General features: G+C 42.0%; 1 protein-coding gene across 1 annotated transcript; it reads left to right on the top strand.

Moving 5' to 3' along the window:
• Positions 1-3,932: 3,932 nt before the first annotated feature.
• SSU72 (SSU72 homolog, RNA polymerase II CTD phosphatase) lies at positions 3,933-25,891 on the top strand. The gene is made up of 5 exons (XM_080631293.1): positions 3,933-4,154; positions 9,977-10,120; positions 20,665-20,804; positions 22,027-22,145; positions 23,157-25,891. Exons 1-5 carry the CDS (start codon positions 4,075-4,077, stop codon positions 23,256-23,258), a joined length of 585 nt encoding a protein of 194 aa, XP_080487419.1. The 5' UTR covers positions 3,933-4,074; the 3' UTR covers positions 23,259-25,891.
• The last annotated feature ends 1,103 nt before the right edge of the window (positions 25,892-26,994 follow it).

Here is a 26,994-nt window from a genome sequence, read left to right on the forward strand (position 1 = left end):
TACAGTTTCTCATTCATTTTCGATGGATTAAAGTTTAATTGAACATACCTTGGTGTCTGGAAAAGAAAAATCTGAGTATTCCCTATTTCGTTTTATGTGACAGTAAGCAAAGAACTGGCTGACCCATTGATAACTGGGTTTTTCCTTCCATCACGAGTATAGACGTTTTGGCAATAATGGGGAAAATTCCACGTACGCAGACGTGCTATTAATTTGACTGCCACAAGCCATTGTGAGACTGCACAGTGAAAGAAAGCTTTATCCAGTATTTGTAATTCCCCAAACATGCAGAGTACCTATGGAGTTACAATCAAATCCTGTAATTTATCAATCAAACGGCAGTATGCTGATCTCTAGGTGCCAAGAAGCTGGCTGTTCATGCTTTGGGGAGAAGTGGAAATAGCTTCTAATGCAACTACCACATATACAAGTACCTGGGTATTAAAAATCCATCTGGTACACTCTTATATACATATGGTTCTGCATTTGCCTAGTAATTTCCAGCACAAATATCAAGCCCTGCTTCTTCAGGAGTACAAATCGAGTGATATACTTGTTAGCAAGCCTTTTTTTCCCCTTGCTTTGTGCTAAATATTAGCAGCCAAGTTCAGCCTGACCCCAACTTTGAATCTTCTGGAGGAAACAGTCTGTGCCTCAGGCAGAGCATCTCTCTTAATTCAATTATGATAGTGCTCTTTGTGGGACATAAAAGGCAAGGCTGCTCGGCTTGCTTTGGAGGTGCAAGTGAAAGCTGGTGTTTTGCTTCCATGGAGACCTGGAGTCTTGCAAGACATCAAACTGCTGCTCTCCTTTGGCACTGTGTTCCAAAAGAAAGGTTAGGAAGAGTGGGATGAAAGGTGGAAAAGTGACAGGTAACAGTTATCTGTGTCACCTTCCTGCTAAAGGCTTAGGGATTACAGCAGTGATGCTTGGATGGGGTCTTTCTAGCCTGAGTGAACCTACCCTGACTGGTCTTGTTCCGTCATAGTTCTGGTCACTGCATCTCCTGTCTTTACACATTGATCTCATCTGGGAAAAAATTGCCCAAACCCCTTGTTTCATTTTATTTTCACCCAAAAGAATTGGATTTTGATGTAGAAATTTTCATATCACATATTTGGCCTTTAAAATTCACTGGCAGTGTTTTCAGCCTGCTTTGCTGGTACATATTTACATTTGATTTAAATTTGATATCATTTGATGGCACAGTATAGTACAGTATTTATACAATGCGCCGAGAAATCCCCTCCAAAAGTGATTTTGGTGGGAGACTTTTCCAGAGGCTATCTCTGGACCTATAGACCCTTTGTAAACGTAGGTATACACATTCAGGCAATTAATTCAAGTAACCAATTCACTAATTAAATTGTTCCAGAACTACCAGATGATTCGCAGGGTGCCTTTGCAGAGTAAGAAGTAAGGAAAGAGCCGGCACTGCAGCCAGCGGGGCAGGTTTAGTGGGAATGGCTGAGAGGAGAGCTGAGAGGTTTTTGCAGGAAGGGCCGAACAGAAAGGCAGATTTCCATGGGGAATGCAGAAAGGAGAAGGATGGGCGGGTAATGTGGAAAAGCAGCGAAGGAGAAGGAGGAAAACCAGCGTTTATCCGGGCGGGAGGCAGGCGCTGAGGGACGAAGGGGAAAAGCTTTCCTCATGAGGCGCTGAGGGGACGCGTTTAGGCGGGAAATGTGAGGCGGGAAGATGTGAGGGGAACGTTTTGCCCTAACTTCTGAGGGGAAGATTCCATCGGGAAAGTCGACGAACACTGAGGAAAACAGCGGGAAATTCAAAAGGAAAGTGGGACAGGTTTTGGCAAGCGCTGGGGAGGGCCAAGGTTCCGAGCGAGGTGCTGAAGGGAGAGCGGCGGGTTGCGTGAGGAGGTGCCCAAGGACGGGAAGAGGCTCCGCTGGAAGAGCTGAGGGAGAGGGGAAAGATTCGTCGGGAAGCGCTGGGGGTGTGAGGGAGGAGGTGTTTGGAGGGAAGTGTCAATCGGTTGTGAGGAAAGGCTTTCCGTGGAGGGTGCTGGAGGGGAAAAGCTTGTGTGCAAAGCATAAGGGAAGGGAGGAAAGAATTAGCTGGGAAGGGGGAAAAGCATTAATGGGGGTGCAGAAAATACTGTTAGGAAGCACTGAGGAGAAAACACCTCTTCCTGGGCACAGAGTCCTGCTTTGTTTGATGAAGTTCAGCTAGGCTAGGAATAGGATTCTTTCTTCAATGTCCTGACCTTGTCTTCTGCATTTGTCTTGCTCCCGTTTTTTGTATACACCAAGAGACAAGCTTTCACCTCACCAATCTGCTGATGTGCTCTCACTGCTCTAAAGGACCTTTTCTGGAATGAAGGAGGAAACTTCTGCATCCTGCTGAAGTCTTGGCTGCTCATCTCTCCTGTTCCGTTTCTCAAGCATTGCAGGGTACCAGAGTACAGAACTCCATTATTAAACATAACAGAAGCCATGCCTTCTCTTGCCTCATCTTCCAGTCCTCAGAATTGAGTTTTTTGAGCACAGACATGGAGATGGAATTTATTCTGGGTGTCAGAGCCAATTTATTTCTTCTTAGGGGTGATTCAGCTCTCCATCCAAATCCTTCTTAACCGGGATCTGTCACCCATGGCCCAGCCAAAGAGACCCACTGCAATATTCGGTTGCCATCTAGTGCCGAGAAAGAAAACTGGCCGAAAGACTTTTTCAGGAATAAAGATGGATTGCTTGAATTACATACTTCTGAAAACAAGAATGTGGCTTACATTGACGGGAATTATACTGGTGTGAAGTATGGAAATAGGGCACATATTGGAAGAAGATGGGAAGACCCAAGACCTTACATTGTAAATTTGGAGTAATTTCTTTCCAGATGTTGGAAATTGCCTGTATATTGAATGACACAGGGTTGTCTAAGAGCTAAATCAGGGGACTTGGAACTGGGGGCCACTCGAATGTATAACATGAGGTCACAGCAAAATACTGCATTCCTGTGTCTGTGTGGCATGTGCAGCTGAACCCTAATAGCACATGAATACATATACATGTGCCTGAGGCTCGGAACCACAGAAGTACTAAGCAGAAAAGCTGCTGTTGTCTCTGCTGGCATTGTTTAACTGTTGTATTCGACACGGAAAGAGCCACAGGCTGACACAGCAGCAGTACAAGGCTGTGGTTGTGAAGACACTACCCCAGACAGGTATGTCACCAAACATTTCCTATGTCCCAATGTTCGTGCTTGATTTACATGAGGTGTGTGAATGTTTATCCAGTAAAATACTTTATATATGCTCTTGTCTCCAGTAGAGTAGTACAAATCTACAGCATTTAATGGCAGTTGATAGCAAAGCTGGACCTTTTCTCACAGCCACTCCCTGTTGTGCACCAGCCCTGAGGTAGTTTCATAGGAGTGCTTTACTCTGCTTCACAGCTGCCCTGGTGGAAAACGCCCGGTAGCTGGATACTCCGTCAGGACAAAGTTTTATCATTTAAGGATAAGAGGCTGTGCGCTAATAGCGGGGCTGTCCTGCGGGAAATCAGAAGGTGGGTCAGGAACCGTTTGTGGAGCGCTGTTTCCAGCCTCTTGCTCCACTTAGAAAACCGGGAACGCGGTTGGATGGGAGGAAATAGAGTCGCCAGGGAACAGCCGTGTGGTGGCTTTTCTCTCAGCAAGCGGCTGACAAGTCTGGTGGTGGTTTCAGTTCAGCAATCAGCAAGATCCACGAATTCAGGCTAAACGATCTGCTTTTTTCGGTGTACACCTGAGCCCGCCGGTTCGCCGGTGCAGCCCGTGGCCTGCCCATCGCTGCTGGGCACAGAGGGACGCGCAACCGCTTCCGCAGATGACCGGGGCCGCTCCGGAGGCGACACCCACCTTCCGCCGCCCCGCCCCGCCCCGCCTCTCGCGCGGTGAGGCGGTGGTTCCCGCCCCCTGACGCCCGCTCCGCGGTTGGCCGCGGCGGGGCGGCGCGGCCCTGGTGACACGTCCCGGCACCGCCCGCCGCCGCGCTCCCGCCGCCATTTTGTGCGAGCCGCGGCCGGGGCCGAGAGGGTTTGGGAGCCGTGGGGAGGGAGCTGGGCTCTTCCCTGCGCCGCCATGCCTTCCTCGCCGCTCCGCGTGGCCGTGGTGTGCTCCAGCAACCAGAACCGTAGCATGGAGGCGCACAACATCCTCAGGTAAACAGGGCCTGCCCGACCGCCCTCCTTCCTCCGGCCGGCGGCGGCGTGGCCTGATCCGCTGCTGCCGGGCCCCGCGACTACGTCGTAGGCCCCTCCGGCCGCCTTCCTTTGCGGGCCGCCCTTCCGGACCGTATTAGGGCCGCTTCCTTGGCCCCTCTGGTGCGGACGCTGGCTGCCGTGCCTGCCCTGGAGCCGGGCTCGAGTGGGCTGTCAGAGCAGCGGGGCGCCGCGCCGGCTGCGGCCCGAGCGTGTGCTCGGGGTCCACGCCTGGCCCTGCTGGGCCCATAGGCTTGGGGACTTGGTCCTATTTACATCCGGCCTCCTCCGGACCCAGCTCCAGGTTGGGTTCGCCGGAGGGGCCGGGGCGGTAGGCTCTGCTCCACCGTCGCTGGCACACCTCCAGATCCAGCCCTGCAAAACACGAGCTGGGGAATTCGACAGGCGCAGAGCAGGCCTCGTGTTTCGGCATCTGGAAACAAGTGTTTAGTTCAGCATACTAAATTTCCTTGAGATTATGAGGGTTCATCTGTTTAGCACTACAAGTATTCTCAGCTTGGCTGAGCTCAAAAGAGGGGAGGCTGGGGACAGACTAATGGACAGGAGAGACCTAAACCTTGTTATTAAACCTTCCATGTACACTGCAGGAACGCGATGAAGATGTTCTGGTTTTCTTACAGTTCCGCAGTGTACCATTCACATTAGGTGCTACATAGTGCTAGCATAGTAAGGTGAACCACTGCGTGTAAATTGTGTGCTATATTTAAATAAAAACAGCAGCCTTGAGAGGAATAAATAATAGAAGCATCTGGTTTGGCAGCAATCTTACTGTGAGCAGCGTATGAGGCTGTTAATGCTCAAACTTGGCATCAGATGTTAGCTGTGACAGTTCGTTGAAAACACAATGTTACTAGTGGCTCTTTGTTGGGGGGGAAGAGTGCTATTTTTCTGTTGGTTTCTTTCTGCTAATAATCCTGGAGCTGAGTTTTAATCAAAACCTTAGTGCTAAGGACAAAATTACATTTACTTCTAATGTCTGGCCTTTTTCTTCCTCTGTTTTTGCAGAAGTAATAAATCACTTCCGGTGTGACTGTTTCTCTGACAAATGTGACAGGGAAATGTGGTGGTGTTTTTTAGAAGTCTCTTCTTCCGTAAGACTTTAATTAAAAGTAGCAAAACATTTGCATTTGGAAAATTTTTATTTTGAGTGACATCCTATGTAATTATAGCAACAACAGCATAAATAGCAAAACAGAGATGAATTGCTCTTCTAAAGAAATAACTAGCCCACACAATGAGAATGGTCATTTGCCAGTGAATCTCTGGGAAAGGCAGGCTTTGAGCCAATGCAGGCTTCAATTCAGGGTAATCTCTTGCTCTGTGTTGCACTGCAGTTGGAAGGAACACAATTAAGAGGGAGAATAGTTAGGAATAAATGAATCTTAAAGGTATTCCTCAACAGATTACAAGACTTTAAAAGATATAAATCCTGTAGAACTGCAGGTGACTTTGGAAAGAGAATCTGGAGTCCAGCCTTCAGTGTGAGCATCTTCATGAACATTTATAAACAGTGCTTTGTAACTTGTAGCCTAGGGTCTTGCAGAAGTATTTTATATAGGCTTTTATTTTTGCGCATATTTATGCTAGGGTATTTATAAAAATCAATATTTTTGTTCAAGTGATTGTCTTGAGTCTTTTACATTTCTGTAATGCTGTAAGCCAGGTTTCAGAATTAACGCCTCTGGTCTATTCAGTATTTTAATGAATTACAGGTTTTATAGAGGCCGGAGTTTTCATGTAGAGTTTTTACAGTAACTGTGCTTAATTCATTCCTCGGTTCACAGAGAAAAATATTTAACAGTAAGGTGAGCTTATTTTACTTTCCTAATGTTAGGCCTACCTAATGCCTACTAAAAGTTGCACTGAATTGGATGCTAATGCCTTTTAAAGCAAAAATGGTCTTGCAGAAATGTCTGAATTTTAACTTCTGATACATTTATAAAACATCAAATTTAGCCCTCTACATAGAACATCCATGTGAAATGTTCCACTTACCTGGTAGGCATCTCTTGGAAGTACCTGCAGCCCATCACTTCTTGCTGTTGTGTTTCTTCTTGGTAGTTTATCCTCTTGAACGTGCAAATTTATGAAGTGGTTTAAACAGGCTTGATTTAACATCTTGATGCATTTACATTTTACAGCATCCTTATGGTCTTTCTCCTTTGGACTCAGAAAAGCTAACTTGAAATGCTTTCTTCACACACTTAAGCAGTTCGGGGGGTGGTGCTGTGTGTTTAGGTTTATTTTTCTTTCTTTCTTTCAAATTAACATACCAGATAATAGGAGTTACTTTTTTTTGGACACTTACAGACTTTTTATCCTTCTAAATTGCAGTGGTTCATTCCAGTAATGAGTCTCATTTCCAACCTGAATTTCTCACTCATCCTTTCTCTACCTGATACTTTCATGTAGCCATTTGTGCCTGTGGAAAACAAGCGCATATGTTGGATCTCTTTCATATCTTCCAGTTTCTGGTGTTATCTTGGTTCAGTAGTTCCCATGTGCTTTGTAGTGTGTTTACATATTTTTCTAATTAACCAGGTTTTAAACATTTTGTTCTAATCTTCCAACAGAATTCAACTGAAGGTCTTTTGAAGTTTGTTGATAAAACTGTTACCATCACCATAGGGGTATTTTGAGACATTAAAGCACAGGGAAAAGAGGAAGAGCTGTAAGGACTATGTGAAAGGCATAATCCTTCCCTAAAAGCTGTCAAACTGGATATCTGTCTGTAACCAGTCCCTAGGTCAAATCTTACTCACCCAACATTGCTTGCTTTTGTAAGTGTAGTTGTAATCTGTGTGTAGGGTTTGGGGATTTTTCCTATAGATTATGCAGGTTTAAGCCACAGTTCCTCAAGCATAGAGGAAGGTGGAATGCTAACACTTCTCGTTACCAATCTTTATTATGCATCAACTTTGATATTTCTGGTTGTGTATATTTATTTGGTAGTACACTGATGGCCTTTAAAAGGAAGTTATCATTTCACACTGTCCAAGTGTATAGGAGGTGCTCTGATAACTTCGTATTTTCAGGCTCTTAAGGTATAGATATCGTATCTCAGTCTTCTGAGTTCAGGGTCTGTGTGTTACTACTGATAATGAAAACATGAAGGGTACAGGTACATGCTCAATCTATATTAATGTTCCTTTGTTTTAGGGAATGAAGTGTGTTAAGAAATTAGGAGTGTGAATAGGAGATCTGCAGTGACAGTAACTAGATTTAAATACTGAAGTCCTCGTAGCTGAAAGTTGTACTTGTATTGGTGCCAGGATTTGTAGTGCAACACTGACCACATAACAGAAGTTAAGTTGCAACCTTCACAGTTGACGTAAGTCACTAGACAGCTTCTCTACTGACGTTACCTGGTAGCAGCTGAATGCAGTGAGGTATTGGAATTTGTATTCCTTAATTTAGAAATCTTAAATTGTGTTAATAAACCCTCAAGAAGAAAGAAATGTTTTAACACTTCTATATATTAAAGCACTTCAATTTGACAGCTTATCAGTGATAATGCAAATTACAGCAAGATTTTAATGTTTTAAAGATTTCAGTCAAAATCAGCTAGCAGTGCGCCTGTTCCTGCTGTTCAATACTGCGGGGTTTTTTTTTGGGGGGTTGTTTTTGTGTCTTTTTTTTTTTTTTTTTTTTTTTACATTGCTAACACAAGGTATTTTTGAAGGGGTCTGCAGTGAGAGAGCGTTGATGCCAGTTATTTTCCTGCTACATGTTATGCAAGGTGATGTATTAAAATTAGTGATTTGTCCTGAAGATCTTCACCGCTCCCAGCTTTGGTGGTCCTGCAGGGTTTACTGCATTTGCTTTAGTGTCTAGTAACAGTTATTACTGGCCATTATAAGAACAGAAGCAGCTCTGTCATGTGTTACTGCTTTGTTAGTGTAGTCCTGTGTTGATCTCTGCGTTCAGCAGCAGTTGTGTCCCCCATCAGAAGCAGTATTTGCTGTGAGCTGTGAGATTCTTTGGAGGGTAATGCAGTGACTCTTTACAGGTTCTTCAGTTAAAAGTCTATAAACTCATGAGCATGTGAGTAGTGCATGTGATCTCATTGCAGTGAGGTGAGCGTACCTGCTGAAAATGAGATCTGTATACTGGCTTGTATTTACTCACTATGTTGATAGTTTACACACATTGGTCTTAATCATGTTAATAGAAACACATTCCCAGAATCTTACAGCATTTACAGGTCAATGTTCAAGCTTCACATTTTCAGGAGTCAGTGCTAGGACAGGATAGCAGTGTATCTTACCCTTTACTCTTTGTGGTAAAGTTGATGCTCATTATTTTCCATCTTCTGGGTAGTTTTGTTAAGCCAAGAGCGAACACCACATAAACATTGTCTTGTAGAAAATATTCATTGTTAAAGGCTATGTGCCACATGACAACAGATACTTAATGACTCACTAAACTAGATCTGTCCAGCTGCTTCAGAAGAGCAGGCTCTGTTGAATATGGTTCTGTGCGTTCTTCCTTCTCCTCCGCCCCCAACTGTTGCAAGAAATGTGTTGAAACATCTTCAGAATATTTCATAATAGTACAGCTAGTGCATAAATAGTATAAAAGCTGCACCCTGGCACCTGCTGGTGTCAAAGCATGAAATTCCGCATGAGAAATACATATTGATCAATTTGAAATAGCAGTACTTTAGCACTGCAGTTTCTTCTGTGCATATCATGGCTCTTTCCATGTCTACACAAGCAGTAGAATAAAAACTTGGGTCTGGAAGTATTGCAGGGAAAATAAATGGATTTTTTTTGGTGGGGGTTAGGGGCAGTAGATTGTGTGCTTGTTTTTTCATTTAACATTGCTTGCTCTATTCAGTCTCTGCTAAATTACTCAAAGTGTGAGTCTAAAAAATTGAGATTAAACTGTGCTCTTGACCTGTTTCAAGAATTAGATTATCATTACAAAGCCAGAGGTTTTTTAACATGTAATTTTGTCCATTAGGCCACCAGAAATAAGTATAATTTTTGTCCTGTTATTTAGCAAACATTGTAATGTTTTATAATATTACTGAAGGATTTGTTGAGGGTCAAATAAGTGTTTATAGGTTAATCAGAAATTTTGCCATTATCCTTAAAGGCAGACAGGTTCCTGCCTCTCTTTTAATTATAATTACTAAACATACAGTTGTTCATAGGAATGGAATGAAGCTCTCCCTGGCATTAGCCACCAGCCAGCAGAATATCTGCCCCACTTCTTTAAATGACATGGCGTATTTTTTCAGTCCACTTGAGGCACACAAATGTTTGTACTCAGCTAATTAAATGACATTAGAGGTAGTTTTGGCAACATAGTGAGGGGAATAATGTAGTTAGTCCAGCAACTTAGCGGAATAATTAAGTATTGAGCAGTTGGTGTTAATTTCTATCAGGACAAAAACATCACTGCCTATAGTATATTGTCTGAGAGTGAATACAGAACACATGCGTGTTGCAAATCCAAGATGCCTGAAAGCAAAAAGATATAACCAAAACTCTATGTACAGTAATTCTAAGAAAATCTAATATTTTATATGTTTTCTTCAGAAATGGTATGGGAGTTTCAATTGTAACTGCAAAGAAATGTGCACGCTGGGTACAACTGGCAACTTAGCTGATGAGTTGCCCATTTGTTTGGTTGTGACTTGACTGATTGCTAAGAGGTGTATTTAAAATTCAGCCTATGTTTTTCAGCACTTTGATGTTTAAAGTCCTTCCATTCTAATTGCCTTTTCTCTCCCCCTTTCCCTTTCTGTCTTCCAGCAAACGAGGATTCAGTGTCCGATCCTTTGGAACAGGGACTCATGTGAAACTGCCAGGACCAGCACCGGACAAGCCGAATGTTTATGATTTCAAAACAACATATGATCAGATGTACAATGATCTGCTTAGGAAAGACAAAGAACTGTATCCCTGTGGCATGGCCTCTTTAAAAAATCCAATATGGTTCATCCTTGAAAGGTGTAATTCATTATTTGGCATTATGCATTAGGAATATATAGTTGCTTGACTGGAGAACTTAAAATGTTTTAAGTTTATAGGAGGGGTTTTTTATTTTTTTTTCCTTACAATGGGCCTCTAGTGCTCCCTTGTATATTGCTGTTGAGTTACAATGCACACATTCAAAATGCTCTTTTGTAGTGTGTTACCATGTTTAGCTCTTGAATGAAAGCACTTTAATACCATCACAGATTGTCCATTACCTTCACTGTGGATCGTATTTTCTCAGTGCAAAGACTGCCCTGATAGTGGATATGTGAAGAACGACCACCTTGTCATTAGTGTTGTATTTAGCTCAATCTGCCAGGTAAGGTTTCCTGTATACTCTTCTCTGGGAAAGAGGATAGTTTCATTAAAGAGCTCACCCTTCTCACTGAGAATTTCTTGATACATTATTTGATCTGTGCACTGAAAAAAAAGACCCTATAGAATATGATAACGAATGGGCATAGGAGAGCTCGATAACATGTTTAATCCTGACCAGCAGAAGTGATCAAGGTTATTCACACTACTTAAACCCATGAGTAGTGTCCAGCTGCACGTTTTGCAGTTGGACGCTAAAAAAAAGTAAATCACAAAACCAAAAAATTCTAAAAATCAACTTGAATTTTCATTTGGTTTTGAGAAAACCCACAGACCCACAAACTTGGGGGACTCATTCTGGATACTCTTTCCTCAACAAGGGATCTGATTTTAATTTTGTAGTGTTAAATTTGAAGGAGGAAACTTGCCCAAAATAAGGAATTTGGGGATATGCTGAATTTATACTTAAAAGATAGAAACCCTTTAGAGTAAAGAATCCCCAAAATGAATCTACGTAGTTTAATAGAGCAATCTCTGCACTTCTTAGTGCTGCAAGATTTTTTCCTAAAATCTTGGGTATGGCCATCTGGAGATCCAACAGGAATGTTAATATGGTTTCAATATCTTCACTGTGCTCAGATAACCTGTTTAGTCTTACTCCATTTTTTTTCCTCCCCAAAATCATGTGAGAAGACTAGGCTATCAGAGATTAGAAAACTTGGCACGTGGTAGAAACACTCAAGCTGTTACCCAAGGAGTCAGCAAACCCAGGAACTTTTGGGAAGCTAACTCTACAGTTGTTGGGTAGCACACATGATATTGTGGCTTACTACTACTCAGCAAACTGTTGTATCTGCTGACCAGAAAGTCAATTTGAGCTCCTGATGCTCCAAGGGTGGTGGAGGGTTTTCCACTTGGCATCAAAAGACTCCTGTTAAGGAGGGCTGGGCTGTTTGGTTAAAGCTGTAGAGCACAATGAGAACTGGTGGAACATTGCAGTACCTTTCTGCATGGTGTTCCACACGAATAGTGACCCTTGCCAGGGTGTTTGATTCCTAATACTTAAGTAGAAGTCTTTTTAAACAAAATCAAAATGTAAGGTGTAGTCTTAATGAATCCCATGTGATGTGCTGGGGTGTTTGGGGTTTTTTATCCCTCTGCCTACAAAGAAAAGGAAAATCTTGCAAACCCATCTTAAGGTGTGCCATATCTTGATCAAAAAAGAATTTCTTCAAGATAAAATTATTTGAATTGAGAAGTAATTTTGACAAGTGCTAACGACTTGTAAATTCCTTGTTGCATTCCTCATTGCTGCTGTACTGAATACAGCAATGCTTTGAGAGAAAACCATCAGAAAAACTACCTACTCCCGCCCCTTTCAGCATATTTTGAAGTTACCATTTTTGTTCTGCTCCGTGCTGGACCTAGTTGCTGCATTCCCCAAATGTATATGCAGTGTTACAGTTAAACTGTTTCTCAAGATAAAAGAAAGCAAGTTCAAACAATAGCTGTTCAGGGGGAAACGGGGCAAGAAGAGCTGCCTCTACATCTTCGCATTTTTGATTCGCAGATAAGTTAAGGTTTCCAGAGTGAAGACTCAGCACAGAAAGCAGCTCCATTGCCAGAAATATGTTTTGAGGGTAAATACCTCTATAGTAACCAAAATCAGGCCTACTGTCATCAGGGGGTTGTGGAGTAATTTTTTTTGAACAAGGGTCATGGGGGCTCTGGAGGTTTCAGGTGAGCATTCTTTTCTTAGAGGTGATGGGCAATGCAAGTGCTACCTGCTGCTGAAGGGTGGGAGGGTCTGCTCTTCTGATGGGCTCTGAGTGGGATGGAGAAACAAAAGAAGGTGTGGTTTTCTCATACAGTTTAGCAGCTTGTTCTGTTCCCCACCCTTGCTTCCATCAGCCCAGTGAGATGACTCAATTGTAGCCCTTCCCTGGAGTTTGGAATAGTATTTCTTGGTGACAGCCGTCTGCTCCCATATTCCAGTGGGAGTGCCTCAGGAGTGATGTCCTTCTTCCAGTTCTGTATGCCAATAGGGGCCCAAAGATGCTAGGTACTCCGTGAAGTTGTGGCTGTGAGAAACTGAATGTTCTCTGGCCAGCCAAATGAATGACCCCTGTTGTAGAAACCAGTAGTCTCTAACAGAAATGAGCTTCTGCAGTATTGGACATTAGTCAGGGCAAAGTTAAGGGTGAAAAGATCCACTGGAACTCTCCTATTCACTTGTGGAAATGGGGGAGAACTTAAAATCCCACTCCACAGAGACTAAAAGCACCTTCATTGCAGTAATTAGTGAAATACAAGCTGACATATCTTGAAGGCATATGTTGAATTTCAGAAGCACAGGAATAAGGGATTAATGGAGCCAGGCATACAGATTCAGTTGAGTAGGTGGTTGCAGTGTATCTAAAATGGAATTACTTAAGCAATTTAAGATGTGGTAGTTAAGCCTTCCAGTTAAAATAAGTATCCACATCTACCACTGCATCTTTAGAATACAGCATTTAAATTCCCCAAGTCCTAATAGAGGGCTTTGACAAAGCCATTTAAGGCTGTTCTGAATGTGGTTTTAAAGTCCTCTTTTTATTTCTGTATCAGCAGAGGGTTCTACTACTCACCTGCAGGAGACATGAGCACACTGTGTGGTTATCTCTGGAGTTCTCTGTGCATAGTACAGATACACTATATTGTATTTGCATGTGTAACTGGACCTCTCAAAGACAGGCCACTGTGATCACTTGCCCCTCAAAGCCGTGTGAAGGATTTTAAGGACTTGGTTCTCGTTATATGGTGGGGACTTTAAAGATTAAACAAAAACAGAGGAAAAACTGCTGAACTTTGCCTTCAGTTGAATGCAAAAACTAGTCAGGGATGGAACTTCCTAAATGCCACCTTAAATCTGCAGCAGCAGCTGCATATATCCTCAGGGACAGGAGCTGTTCAAATGGAAATATGTCCGGAATTCTGCAGCAGGAGCTGCTGGATTCTTTATCAACATTAACTGACTTAATGATTGATTGCTTCTATCCCTTTCTCAACACTGATCAATCTGTGACCCTCAGCTGAAAGATCCTGAGTGATTTCTGTAGGTAGGGGATTTAGGATTTGTAGGCAGCCCACCTCTGCAAGCTTGGCCCTCCTCCTCTGGTTCCTACTTTAACCTCCTCTTTTTAATTTCACCTGATCTCTTAACTGTAGATAAGATTCCAGTTTTAGCTCCATAGTTACATGATAATACAAAATTGGAGGGAGGGGGTTGGAACATGCCTCCAGAAGTTACTAAAGGTGTGCTTCAGTTAGCATGAAAATGTTTGGAAAATGAAGAAGCAAAGCTGGCTTGGTACATCTCCCTTGATATCTAGGTGATTCAGATCTAGTTTTCTCTGTGTGAACTCCATGTTTAAGCTGGATGGCCATATGGGAACATTTGTGCTATTGCTGATGCATGGTGGTTGGTTGGTTGGGTTTTTTAATAGTACCCTTCACATTCAGGACAAGTGGAACCATTTTTCTCTGCCATATACAGACCTCTTTGCCAGGAAATACTTGTTTGCAATATTGCATAGCATTATGGTTTTCCCATAGCTGATGCTTATCCCTGGTTTATCCCCATCTTCCATCTGCCTAAGATGATATGCTTTATTAACTGATGTGTTGTGGTAGAACATCAGTAGAGGAAAATGTGTTGGCTTTGGAGAAAGCGTTGGCTTGAGGGACTGTATACAGCGGTTCCAGAATTGAGGGGAGTGGGAATCTGAAGTGTTCTCATGCACAGGATCTTCACTGGGTTTAGGTGAACAAAATGGGAATCTATTTCCCTACAGAAGAAGAGGAAAGCCAACCGAAGTATATCATTGAACTAGGTTGGCCTTGCTGTAGAACTGTGTGTGAGAGAGATTCTGTGCCTTTCCCAAAACTTTTCAGTCCAACTTGAGACACCATCTTCTGTGCCCATGAAGAGGAATAAACACAAAGAGGATTAGGACTAGCTGAGAAGAGGGGGTACCCAGCAGCAGTGAGGCTGTATAGAGGAGTAATTTTTCTGTCTTTGTAGGGTGGTGATGAAGGAGGATCTTTTGGTGCTAAAATCTTGGTCAGGCATCACTGCAGTTAGGTTTTTCTTGCAGAGAAACTGCATTTCCTGTCTTGGAGTCAGGCTTGGCTTCTAGCAACAGTTGGAGTATTAAGTCATCTCTTCCAGAAGGTTTCCTCTGCTTTCCCTTAACATCCACTTCACATCTCTTAAGTTCTTTGGTTATGTATGATCTTTCTTCCATTGGGCTTAGACTTTCATTTCATTAAGAGGGTTGTAGTATCAATAAGATCTTGGATTTTGCTTCTTGGTTGTGCTTTTCCACTTTCAGAAAGTGGCATAAGATACTGATACCAGATGATTCATGGCCCGAGCTAATGAGCGCAGGCACTGATGGGGAAAAGCTGTTAGAAGGAAAGTGGGCAGTGACAGGAATATCTTGCTCTAAACCACTTCCCGGTTTCTTTTGAACACCATTTGTTTGTTGCAGAAACTTCTGCCACCTGTAACAAAAGCTCTAGGATCCATAATACTTGAATAGTAATTCCTGACATTCTGGATCATTGAACTACCCTTGTACATGGACCGTTTATATTGGACCACTTTACTGGAGGCTGTGCAAAGCAACCTTGAGTTGCTTGATGGGGGAAGTCACAACACCTCCTGTGTTGTGGGGGCACAGGAGAACTCCTGAGATCTGTGAGTGTCTGCACGCAGCTTGTTGGGGCCATGTAGCTCAGTCTTGAGGAGTAACTTAAATGAAATTCTACCTCAGGTAAGCTCTTTGTGCATGTATTTATCTTATGTTTTCATTTGGTTTTCTTCATGGATTTTGAACCGATAAACAGTTGTCAGCTTCTTCTCTGAGCTGTCATTCCAATGGTCAGTGGGAGAACAAGTGAAACTTTGATGCTTCGTCATTTTTGTTTACTGATTCTGATCTTTACAATTTCTCAGTTCTGCCAAAGATACAAATCATAGAAATGAAGTGAACTGTGTCAATCTTCTCTGATAATCTACAGCAGAGATGGCTTATGTCACCTGCTTTTATGAAGCATTTTGAAAGCTCACTTCTATGTAGCTTGCCCACATAGCTTGGCAGGAAACATCTCTCAGCAGCTTACAGAGGAGCACTTTGAAAACCCCTAACAGGTACAGTTGAAAACCCCTAACAGGTAGAAATGAAAGATTGGTTGGATGTGTTTGGAAATACGCTCAATAACCCACATCTAGATAGAAGGAAGATCAGAAAAAGGTGAAAGGTAAGAGAAATCCAAATAAGGTGACTGTTACCATTTTACATTGGTCATACTCCTTGTACTCTTAGATTACACAGGAGTGTGCAGGCACATGCTTCAAGTGTTGGCAGAATTATTTGGGTCACTGTTCTGTGAAGGACAGCAGATCTCCTTGTGTATTTCAAATAGAATTGTTTTGGCAGTTGGGGATCCAGGTGCCAGATTTATTCAAGTGGATTAAATACAGCCAGGTTTCAGCAGTGGCCCAGCATATAAAGAAGCATTTAGCAGTGCAAACTGGAAGTCTAGCATGGGAATGGCAGGAGAGGTCTGTGCCAGTTTCATATTTTCCATCTCAGTAGAAACAAGTTGGCTGACACAGCTGTATTTATAAAATCCCACTCGATGTAGAGAACAGTTACTGGCATGGGATGCTCGTTGGAAGATCTTGTTTATGTGTGCTGCTTATGTACGTGCAGAAAGTGTCTGAAGAGTTTGATATCCCAGGTAGAGCTCTGGCAGCCCTGAGAAATTCATATGCATGAGAGCTCTTGTCAAAAAAAGCCTGCAGTAGGTTTCTGAAAGTCAACAAAAAGGAGAATTTACTAGAAATATGCATGTAGGTGCTTATCTTCCCCAAAAGTGATGCTGCTACTTTATGGGATGCTTTATTTTGACCGATTGGGTGCAAGGTAGTAAAAGTAGTGTTAAAATCAGTAGTATTAATTGTTGAAGTCCACGATGTGTGAAAGAAATTCAGACTATCTTGCTGCCATGTGCCTCTAATTGACATAGTGTAGAGATCATTCAGTGGAAAACCCTGAAGTGCTTAAAGTACTGTATTTTCCACAGTAGTAAGTTGGGGTGGGGGGGCAGAAGCTGTTCCAGCTTTGTTGCTGCCCAGTGATGGAACTGGCAGCCTTCAGGATCTTTAGTGCAAGAACAGAGACATCCTGATGACCCCTGTGAGAAGTGTTTGCCCAAGGCACACAAGCTGTGTGTGTGTAAACTTTGCAGAGCTGGTTGGTACTCAAACTGTGGATTAACCACATCCCTCTGTGCTTCAGTCTCCTGTTTGTAGTGTTGCACTAGAAGTCCTCATCCAGCATGTTTTTTGCTCTGCATGCCGCTGTTTAAAAGTGGTCCTGCTGTCTTCATGAATGTGTTCTCCAGGTTCCCCAATGCGTTAAATGAAATGGCTTAATTGATTTCAGTTTGTAATGCTTGTGTTTGGCTTTGTCAGAGTTACCCTTTCCAGCTACAACTGTTATTTACTTCAGAATTAGCTTTGAGTTTTGCAGTACAAAGCAATGGCAACAACAGAAACCAATTTGAAAATAGTTGTTGCAGACCCCGTTTCTCTGAGACATGAGATGCAGTGACTAATGTTTTTCTCACAGACATCTCACAGCTACCTCAGTATTTCCCCCCCACCCAATCCTACAACATTTGCTGCTCGTCTTCTGAAATCTGGCACTTGTTTCTAAGCCTGAGAAGAGCATCCAAAAGTCAAGTGTGACACTTAGGAACCCTCTTAGGAACCAGCTAGCCTGCTGGTCCCCATAATGATTTCTGTATTCCTTTGTTACATGTTCATGTCATGTGCTGGAGTTGTCAGTACTGTGAACTGTCTTGCTAAGTGACTGTAGATTCCAGCAATCAAAAGCAAGCTCCTCTTTCACACTTGGATCAAGTACACAAGGTTTGGCATAACCAAACAAGCCACATCTTTGAGGCCATCTTGTGTTCTGTCTCTGGTAAGTCTGTTCTGTCTTCAGTCTGTAATATCCCTTCTCCAGCTCTTTGGCAGTGGACTTGGCCATTGCTCCCATTCTTTTCTGTTTGACAGCTTGTAGCTTTCCAGTTTCATCCGCAACTACAATTTCAGCTGTTCAGCACTGACAAGTCATTGTCTGTCTCTTGAGTTCTAGGCTAAACTAAGGATCTTTGCTGCTTTCAGTGATGTGTGGGTATGTAGCCTGCAGCTTTGGGGCCCCACCAGACTTGAGGAAGTCAGAAGCTGTGAAAGCCTTAAGGTTTTAATCTAAACACACACATACATATTAGAGTAATATCTTCATCAATACATTATTATGTGATATCCTTAAGTAAATGAAGAGAACGCAGTCAGTAACAGTAGAAATAGCTGGATGTACCTGTCTCTGTAAGAAAGAGGAACAATGCCATGTCTATTGGCAAAACTCAACATGCATTACACCATCTCCTCTTTACACCAAGTCTTTCCAACAGTGAATTGTCATGCATACATTTCATTATGTTGTAGGTCTGTTAAGCATAGTTACTCCAATAAAGGTGATACCTGAGTTGGACTCACTGTAAAAATGTGATGGATTTACTATACTAATAGTTTGCAGTAAGTGAATGCCTCTTAGATAAATGGATGCATTTCTGAGCATGGTAGTGTTAAGAAGGCTGCTGTGGCCAGACAACAAAGCAGCACTGAAAGCCAGGGGAAGATTTAGTGAGTACCTTCTGAAGAAACGACTGCTGAAAGAAAGAGCAGAGGTGCCAGGGGGCAGGGAGCATGGAGCTGAAATCTATTGGAAGGAAAGCAGAACCTCACTTAAAAGCCTCAACATCTGGCACTATGGTGGAAGCCATTAAAAAGTTGTCATATCTTTGCGTTCACCTGAGCTCATGAAGAGAAAGAAGCTGGCTTATGATTATGCATTGAAAACAATGATGCAGATCACATCCCCCTGCTTGCTGCAAGCATGGTATGCTGTTCTTTTTCCAGGTGGAAAAGATTCCAGAGAACCAAATATGACAGTGTCATGAATCTTAACTGCTTATCTCAGTCTCCTTTTATAGGCAGATGGACCCTTGGAGGAAAAAAAATAGCTGTAAGTTGGCAGCAGCAAGCTTGACTGTGTGAAGCAGCAAGCTTGACTGTGTGGGATTGTGAATATGCGTAATCCTGTCTCCAAGCTCAGTCAGGAAAGCTGGGGGACAGATGCCAGCAGTGTTATATCCTAGAAAGGGAAAAAAAGGAACCCAAAAAACTGTGTGGGACGCTGTGGATTTTTTCCCCCTTGAGCTGCATGATGTAGAAATGAGGCCTGTAGAGCCCAGGTGGGGCTCACCTTCAAAGTGAACAGAGCAACAGAACCAGATGTTTGCCAGATGTTTGAAAATGGCTCTTGCAGTCGCTTTCCTGCTTTGCAAATAACCAGAGGTCTGAAATGGCTACACTGAAGTGGGTTTTCTTTCAGGCATGACAAACCCAGTGAGAGTTTCACAGGGGTGCTGGTGTGCAAGGGCTGCTTGTGAGGTAGCTTTGGGCTATAAAAGACAGTTCTGTAATTATATAGGGAGAAATCTTTTGGGAAAGAAGGTGAAAGGCTTGGGGGGGACCTGAAGAAAAGAAATGCAGTAGTAGCCAGTTGGCTGAGAGGATTGACACCATATTTGTGATAAACAGTGCATCATTCAAAACTGAAATGTCCTTAAGAAGTTTAATGTGTCTGCACCATTGCACTTCAAGAACTGAATGTATTTTCCATCAAGTAAACTCTTACGGGTAGAAAGATGGGTTTAGTTTTGAATGGAGCTTAAACACTTCAAAGATTTAAAAGCTTTGGAGGCAGTTTGCTTGAAAACTGTTGAAGAACACCTTGAAGCATATAGATGAGCAGGGACAGATCTACCCAGGGCAGTAGAACAGAGATACCAGAGGGGGACTGCAAACAGGGAGACAGAAAGTTGTTGGCATTTTACAAAGGATTAGTACTGTTCTCAGAAAAGAATTAAGATACCTACTAGGTATGTATATGGCCTTTTCAAAAAGCAAAAAATCCAAGATGACCTCTTACATACGTGCTACTAATGATGAAGGTTTTTTGCTCAAGTTCCTTCTGTTATCTCAAGAAATTAGGCTGTTATCTTACTGCTATTTTAATTTAAAACTATATACTTAGATGGCTAAAAATACTGCTGCTTCAAAGCAAGGAAGAGATGCATCAGTTTCCAGGCTTTCTTCTTCAAAATCTATCCCGGTATTCCTCATTTACCCATAAAACTTCGCCTTTTCAGCGAGTTTGGTTTTGGTCAAGTGAGCAGATTTATGTGACAGTCAGCCCTGGTGTGGTCCTAATGAATCTGCATGTTGTGGAAGGCTGAGAAGACAGTAGGATAAGTGAATCCACTCAGAAAGGGGGATACAGGATGTGAATTTGAGCCTCAGGGTTACAGTACCAGCATAAATATAGCTACCAAGCAGCATAACAGATTCCTTTCACACAGTGACTGAAGCTCTGACAGGCACAAAGTCAGTGTTTTTCTTCATTTCCATTTATATATATCTTGGGATATTTTTAAGGGACTATGCTCCTATGATTTATTGAGCTTTCTTTGGAAGCTCAGTTGCATAAACCTGAGCCCTGAGCAGGACTTCATGCAGATGTGCGCTGGACAATAGAAATGCCATAGAATTGACTTTGAAGATAGAGGCCCCTGGAGTGAGGGACAGTGACTTAAATGAATGTAGGACATTCTGCTCTCACAAACAGTGAAGTCTGTGTTCTAAGCGTTATGGATATAAAAATAGTTGCCCAAGGAAAGTTGTTTTTCTGAGGAGCTCTGCTCTTATGAGGGCCTTTAAAGCTGTCTCTGCTATTGTACTAATGCCAGTGACAGGGCTCTGAAATCCAGAAGCTGCATGAATTACCCTGTGGGGGTCGTGCTGCTGCCTTAGGAATCTATTTTTAGTGGTCACTGATCTTTATATTTGCAAACATAAATGATCTTGTTTTAAAGATACAGTAATGATTTGACTTGTTCTGGTCATTTGCTCAAAAACATGACTTTTCTTAAAGTAAAGGTACTTTACTTAACCCGAGCAACTTCAGATACACACAGAATGGGATTTTACACATGTTGGACAGAAATAAGAGAATCAAGCCACGACCAGAAAGATTCCAGAACTGCAAAGATGTTTTTGATTTGATCCTAACGTGTGAAGAAAGAGTCTATGATCAAGTAGTAGAAGGTAAGGACCTTGAACTGATAAACCAAGTTAACTTTGAGTGCTTCCCCCCCCTTTCCTCCTCGTGGAGTACTTCACAAATCTGGAAATATCTCTCTCCTCTGACTACTGCTGCTGAACACCAGCAGGGACACGAGCTCGCCATCCTCTGATGTAGACTTTATGTACCAGAGAAGTGGTGGCTGAATACTTATTTCTCAGAGATGCTGGTGTTGGCAGCTACACAGAATGTGTATGTATGGCAGTTTTAAGGGATGGCATAAGGAAATAATAAGCATTTGGAGAAACTCAGATACAGTTTTGTTTGGAAAATGCTCATGGACTAGCAAGTTGTATATGATGAGCATTTTTCCACCCTGGGTTGATGGAGAAATGGAAGTCTAAGCTGTGTTCCTTATGCAATTTCCTTTCCCTTCTCTGCAGACCTGTGATCTACCAAGCAGTTTATCCACAACAAAATCTTCCTGTACAGGTGGAGAAACTGTTCTTGAGTGTGCTTTACCCTCTGCAAACATGCAGCAGCTTTGCCCTTATGAGAGTCAAAGCGAGATACACCAGAAGAATCTCAGGGTTTGGGTTCTGCATGAAGACAATGCAGCAACCTTGATGTGAACTCACTGAAAGTCATGGGGCTTCAACAGTGATTCAGCTCCTGGGCTTAGAAGCCTGTCTCTCTCTGGAAATACAGGCTTATGTGAGGTTTAAGGTTTTCCTTCACTTTGGAAGTCTAACCAGCTGAACTAGTATCATACACATGCTTTAAAAGGCTGTTACCTTGCGTTTTCCATCCTTAGTGGTCATGTCACAAGCAATAGAAAGCACGATCCACTTGGGCTTCTGCAAGCTGATCAATTAGTGTTCTGAATGTTTTAAGTGGAGTGTTTGAAATGTATTAGTAAGTACTGAGAGCAGCTGCCCTGGTGCTTGAATGGATCTTCAGCAAGGTGAGCATGTCTCACATAGAAAGCAGCTTTCACTCTAGTGTTTTAGGTGAATATCCTGAGGAAGGGAGGTGAAGAACAGCCACTTGCTAATGTTCCAGTGATGCATCTCTCAACTTCATGGTAATGCCCAGTGAACCAATGAAAGGAAGAACCTTGAGTGGTTCTTCAGCTGAAGAAGGAAGATTTACACAATGTCTATGTACTTTTAAAAGAATACTCTGTAAAATATGGTACCATTCCACTCAAAATTTTGCTGTTACATGTATTTTGTTTTCAAATAGATTTAAATTCCAGAGAGCAGGAGACATGTCAGCCAGTACATGTGATCAATGTGGACATTCAGGATAACCATGAGGAGGCAACGCTGGGTGCATTCCTTATCTGTGAGCTCTGCCAGTGTGTAAGTAGAGAGGGCTCATTGCCTGTGGGTTCCTTGGACCCAGCTGACTGCACAGAGGTTGGGGTTTGCTTAGTAATCTTTGAAGATGCTGCATATTGCAAAAGTTAAGTAAAATCCTTGTCAAAAGGTGTAAGCTCCCAAATTCTTTAGGTTATTTTTTGGAGCTGTTGTGCAGAGGAACTGTGACAAAGTTCATGGCTTCCAAAGTGGATTCTGTGTGTGTGTGCATTTAAACCAAAGCACTGATGAAAAGCAGTATCACAGAGCACTGTGTGTAACCATTGCACAGGTTGAGCCTGTACTCAAAACACTGTTTATGGGAAAATCAGCATTTCAAAAGCAGTTGTGATACGTGGGGTTTAAGCATCAGAGTTGCATTCTGAATCATGATACACTTGGAAAAACATCCTATGTAGGTGTATTTTGTAGTACCACTCTGTTGCATGTATGATGTGGAAGAGAAAAATGGTGCCTTCTGTTATCCACATTCAGGGGCTTTCAGTCCTTTAAGACTGAAATAAGCTGCACTCAAAGCAGTTGATATAACTGTCAGGAGACCAGAGGAAGGATCTGAGTCCTTTTACAGTGTGCAAGTTGCTGAGTTCACCTGTTCCAGTGTGGCAATGGGCTTTGGTTTTTTTTTTACTCTAGCCTGTTTGATCTATTCTGGTCTTAAATCCGTTCCAGATTCAAAAAGCCTAAAAGGGTTCAAGGACTTGCAATTTTAACCATCTGTTCAGTGTGCTTGTAGCTATTCTGAAGCTTCCATTTGTTACCTAGCGAGGATGAATGTTGCCTACTCAACAAAGTACTAGTTAAGTGCCAGTTCAGTGGGTTGGAGGAGGAAGGATATGCAGATAAACATGATCCAGAATATATGTATATTTGGGAATCTCACTAAAGCACCCAGTTTAGATTGCACAGTAAGCCACAAGCATTGCATTATTACAGTTTTCTAAGCTACATCATGTCCTTGGAGTCTGGTTGCTTAGTATTTTTTTTCTTTTCTAGATACAGCACACAGAAGACATGGAAAATGAAATAGATGAGCTGTTACAGGAATTTGAAGAGAAAAGTGGAAGGACTTTTCTTCATACTGTCTGCTTTTATTAAAGCACATCTGTCTCTTAGGCCTTAATAGAGATGAGGGAAGCATGTGTTTCAAGTTCTGACTATACTGTATTTTCCTGGAAAACGACTATTGTTCTTTTTTTGGTTTAAAAGCTCCTTTTCGGTGTCTTTTTGGTTTGTTTCAGGTATTCTGTCACAGGGAGGCAGAGATACTGGTTGGCATTGTACATATGAGATGATTAAAAGTATACGCAAAGGCCACCTATTTAAAAATGCAAATCAAGTTTTTCTTTAAATCCTACTTTAGTTATTACAAAGTAGGGTTTTAATTATAAAGAGAATGTTTCTTGAATATTAAGTTTATAATGGATTTTTTCAGCCTACAAATTTATTTTATTTCAGTTGTGCTTTTTCTGTTTTTTATTTGAATGTGACAGAATGGCTGAATTATGTGAGGATCTGAATGGAACAATATAAAAATGAGTATCTGTATATTATTAAAGTTGGAAGCATCCAATAAAACTGAAAACCCTGGAAGTTTGTCTATTTTCAAAGCAGCAGCTAAGTGTGACTGTTGCCTGGGACGTAGAACACAGTAGCTGAAGTAGCGCAAGAATGCTTGTTCAGTGTCTTGGTAGTGATGAGAAGATCTTGATGGGATTCAAGAGACCCAAACTTCATCCTGTGTTCAGAGAGACTGGGTGTTTGGGCAGCTTCTGATGATTTCTGATCCTATATTGAACCAAAGTGAGCTGTTTTCTCTGTATGAATTTTAGGGCATTACAAGGAAATCTTTCGGGATCTTTATTGTTTTTGAATTATTGTGTGGAAAATTAAGAAGACTGAGGCTGGAACTGTAGCAGTCATGGCCAATTGCATAAATGCCATCTCTAAGGAAGGTGGGGAGAAATGGCAAGCTCCACTGTCAATAGAAATAGTTTAAAGGGGTTTTTACTGGGTTATCTTTTGAACAGAACGATTTTCCTCCCATACAGCAACAGCAAATGTGCTTGTCACAGCTCCAACTCCAGAAACAGTATGTGTATACAGAGCAGGAGGTCAGATTTGTATTTAACTGATGAAGTTAAAAGTGTAAACAAACCAAATCATTAGACAGACAGAATGTGGATGTTAAAATATTACTGCTTACAGGCAAGAGCAGATCTTACAGGTTGCGTTAAAGGAACATGTAAGTAACATGGAGCAGATGAGGTCTGTGTTCTCTTTAATACTTGGATATGCGAGGACAACTTTTTAAAGATCATGTTAAAAGTGAAGTAGCATGAACTTGGGTTTGAGCTCCTCGCTTCTCTCTCCCATTCTATCACAGGCCTCTGACAGATCATATGAATCACTTAATTTACCTTAATTGTTGTGCACATGTAGGATGGTAATGTGAAGTATTATGCCTCAATTTAGGGCAATGTTACCCATCTACGTGGACAACTTCTGCTGTGTATGCAGTTAGTTATATGGCAATGCTGCTTAACTTCTCTCCTTCAAATCTGTTAAAAGGCATCTGCTTCACATCTGAGAACTGCAGGTCTGTATCTGAAAATACTTGCAGTTGCAAATCCTGAAGTCTGTTGAGTCAGGCCCCCAAAGAAACCTTGTACGTCTCTCTGCCCCTGAGATCTGGGGGTTGGCTGTGGTTTCAGCTGCCTTGTGGGAAACCTTAGACCTCTGCCAGCTCAGTCTGTGTCCTGGACAATGTCCATGTGGGTTGTTGCATCATACTTGGGTCTCAGGAATGTTTAATATCCCTGAGTTACCTGTGCTGGTTTTCTTGTCTGTTAAAGATACTTAAAGCAAAAAAATTGTGTAGAATGAATGACTGGATTAAAGCAGTTAGGGGATGGGGAGCTCAAGCTGCAGCTGTGATACGGTTTGCAGAGTTCATGTTTTCTGGGTGGCTTGTCCTGTCCCATTTTGGTTCTGGAGACTCCGTATTTGAAGGATTTCATTGAGCCTCCTCTGCTTCTTCTCATTTGTCTGATAGCATTGCTTGTTTCCATGGGGATATTTACAGCCAAAGGAAGAAAATGATTCTCTAAGGCCTGCCTGCGTTAGTTGATCTCTTGGAAAAGACATTTCAAACAAGAATGATAGAGAGTATTTTGAGCAGTTTTCTTTCCCTGTACAGTGTCAATACTGAAGTCTACTCTGTGGCAAGGTGAAAGTTGGGGAGTGTCTGAAAATGTTTCCTGCTTTCAACTTAATCCATCCTAAACAGAACTCTTCATTGTTATTTTACAGAAATGCAGTAAAAACCCAAACAGGACGTTTTAACCTGTGTATGTGGAGATTCACAGCAGTGTCCTTTCTATTGCATAAACTATACTTCTCATGTGTGTAATTGGCAGAGAATTGTGGTTGCTGCAGTGCCAAGTAGGGATTCATTAGTAGAACTTAAGTTCACTGCATCTCCTCAACTGAAATGAGAAGTCTTGATCTAGAAACGTGATATGCAGGATGTTACAGGATTGTTCTTTCCATCTTAAGTACTCTGTTCATAAGCAAAACCAATGTTTGGAGCTGGTAATTTGTCATTTTGTTTATTTACCAGTATGTGGAAGGATGTTTGGATGGATGGATGGACAAGCAAGTATTCTGAATGATCTACAGTTCAAAGCATTTCAAATGGCTGTGAGCAAAACTACTTCACCTAAAGCTGTTGTTACTCTGACACATTACTCCTCATTTAACTTACAGGTTAGTGAAAAATATATGCATTTATACAGTGGCTTTGTCTCTATATGCTTCGTTTGCATTGAAATCTACAATGAAGCTCAGTTTATAAGGGATTCTATGGGGTTCTAGTCTTGTTTGGGAGAAATATATTTATACACACACAAATATATATATGTGGGTATAAAATAAAGTTATTTTCTGTGTCAAAAAGAAATTCTAAGAGAAACTTTGGTTTAAAGGAAATGGGGGAAAAGAATGTACTTTTCCTTTAAGAGTGGGGTGGCATATATATGATGATGGTTGTTTATCCCTTCCTTGTAGATACACTGACACTCCTTTTGATGAGTATTAGTACTGAAAGATGGTCCATTTCTTTTGAAGTCCCTTCTTTCTGTCTAATGAATGAAGGAAAGCAATGAAGGGTTTAACACCTTGTGAATAGAGTGTGAGTATTCAGAACTTGGCTGTGATGGGAGATTGCTGCTGTAAATGAGTTTTCAGCTGTCAAGGCTGCTGTCCCATTTCCCATAAAGGTGGCTTTAAAATGTCAGCATTTCACTCATTTTTTGACTTTCTATGAAAAGCCCCATTGATTAACAACCAAAGTGTGTTTGTAAGGTTTTGCTCTCTTGCTGCCACTTCCTGAGTGGGCAGATCTTTGCCAAGAACTTCTTGAGGTTTCCATCTCACATTCCAGCCCTCTGCTGATTCTATCCATTCAGTATGGAGCAGTGGAGCCCTGTTCACTTCTAGTTTGCAGCCTGGTTTTCTTTCACACAAATCACTCTTGACTTTCTGTCAGATTTCTGCGTTTCTCATCTTGCTTAAGACCTTCATAACACTCATGAACATTCTTTTGTCAGAGACATCAGAACGTCTTTAGGTTTATGTGAATAAAACCCCCTGGTGATTTAAGAGCACTGCTGGTGTCTTACCCCTGAAGTTCTCTGCTTAGTGGCTTCCTTCACTTGCTGATAACACTCAGTGCACAAAGTGGTGCAGATAATGCAATCAGGCTGCATATGGTGGAGAAGAACATTCCTCCTAGGTTTTCATATTGCTGGATCTGACTGTGCAAAGATCAGTG

This window comes from Psittacula echo, assembly GCF_963264785.1.
Source record: "Psittacula echo genome assembly, chromosome: 17".
NCBI classification, from domain to species: domain Eukaryota; kingdom Metazoa; phylum Chordata; class Aves; order Psittaciformes; family Psittacidae; genus Psittacula; species Psittacula echo.

Coding starts and splice junctions, on each gene's coding strand:
- SSU72 (XM_080631293.1), top strand. CDS start 4,075: ATGCCTTCCTCGCCGCTCCGCGTGGCCGTGGTGTGCTCCAGCAACCAG. Junction 4,155..9,976: donor GAGGCGCACAACATCCTCAG/GTAAACAGGGCC, acceptor TCTGTCTTCCAG/CAAACGAGGATTCAGTGTCC. Junction 20,805..22,026: donor CTATGATCAAGTAGTAGAAG/GTAAGGACCTTG, acceptor GTTTTCAAATAG/ATTTAAATTCCAGAGAGCAG.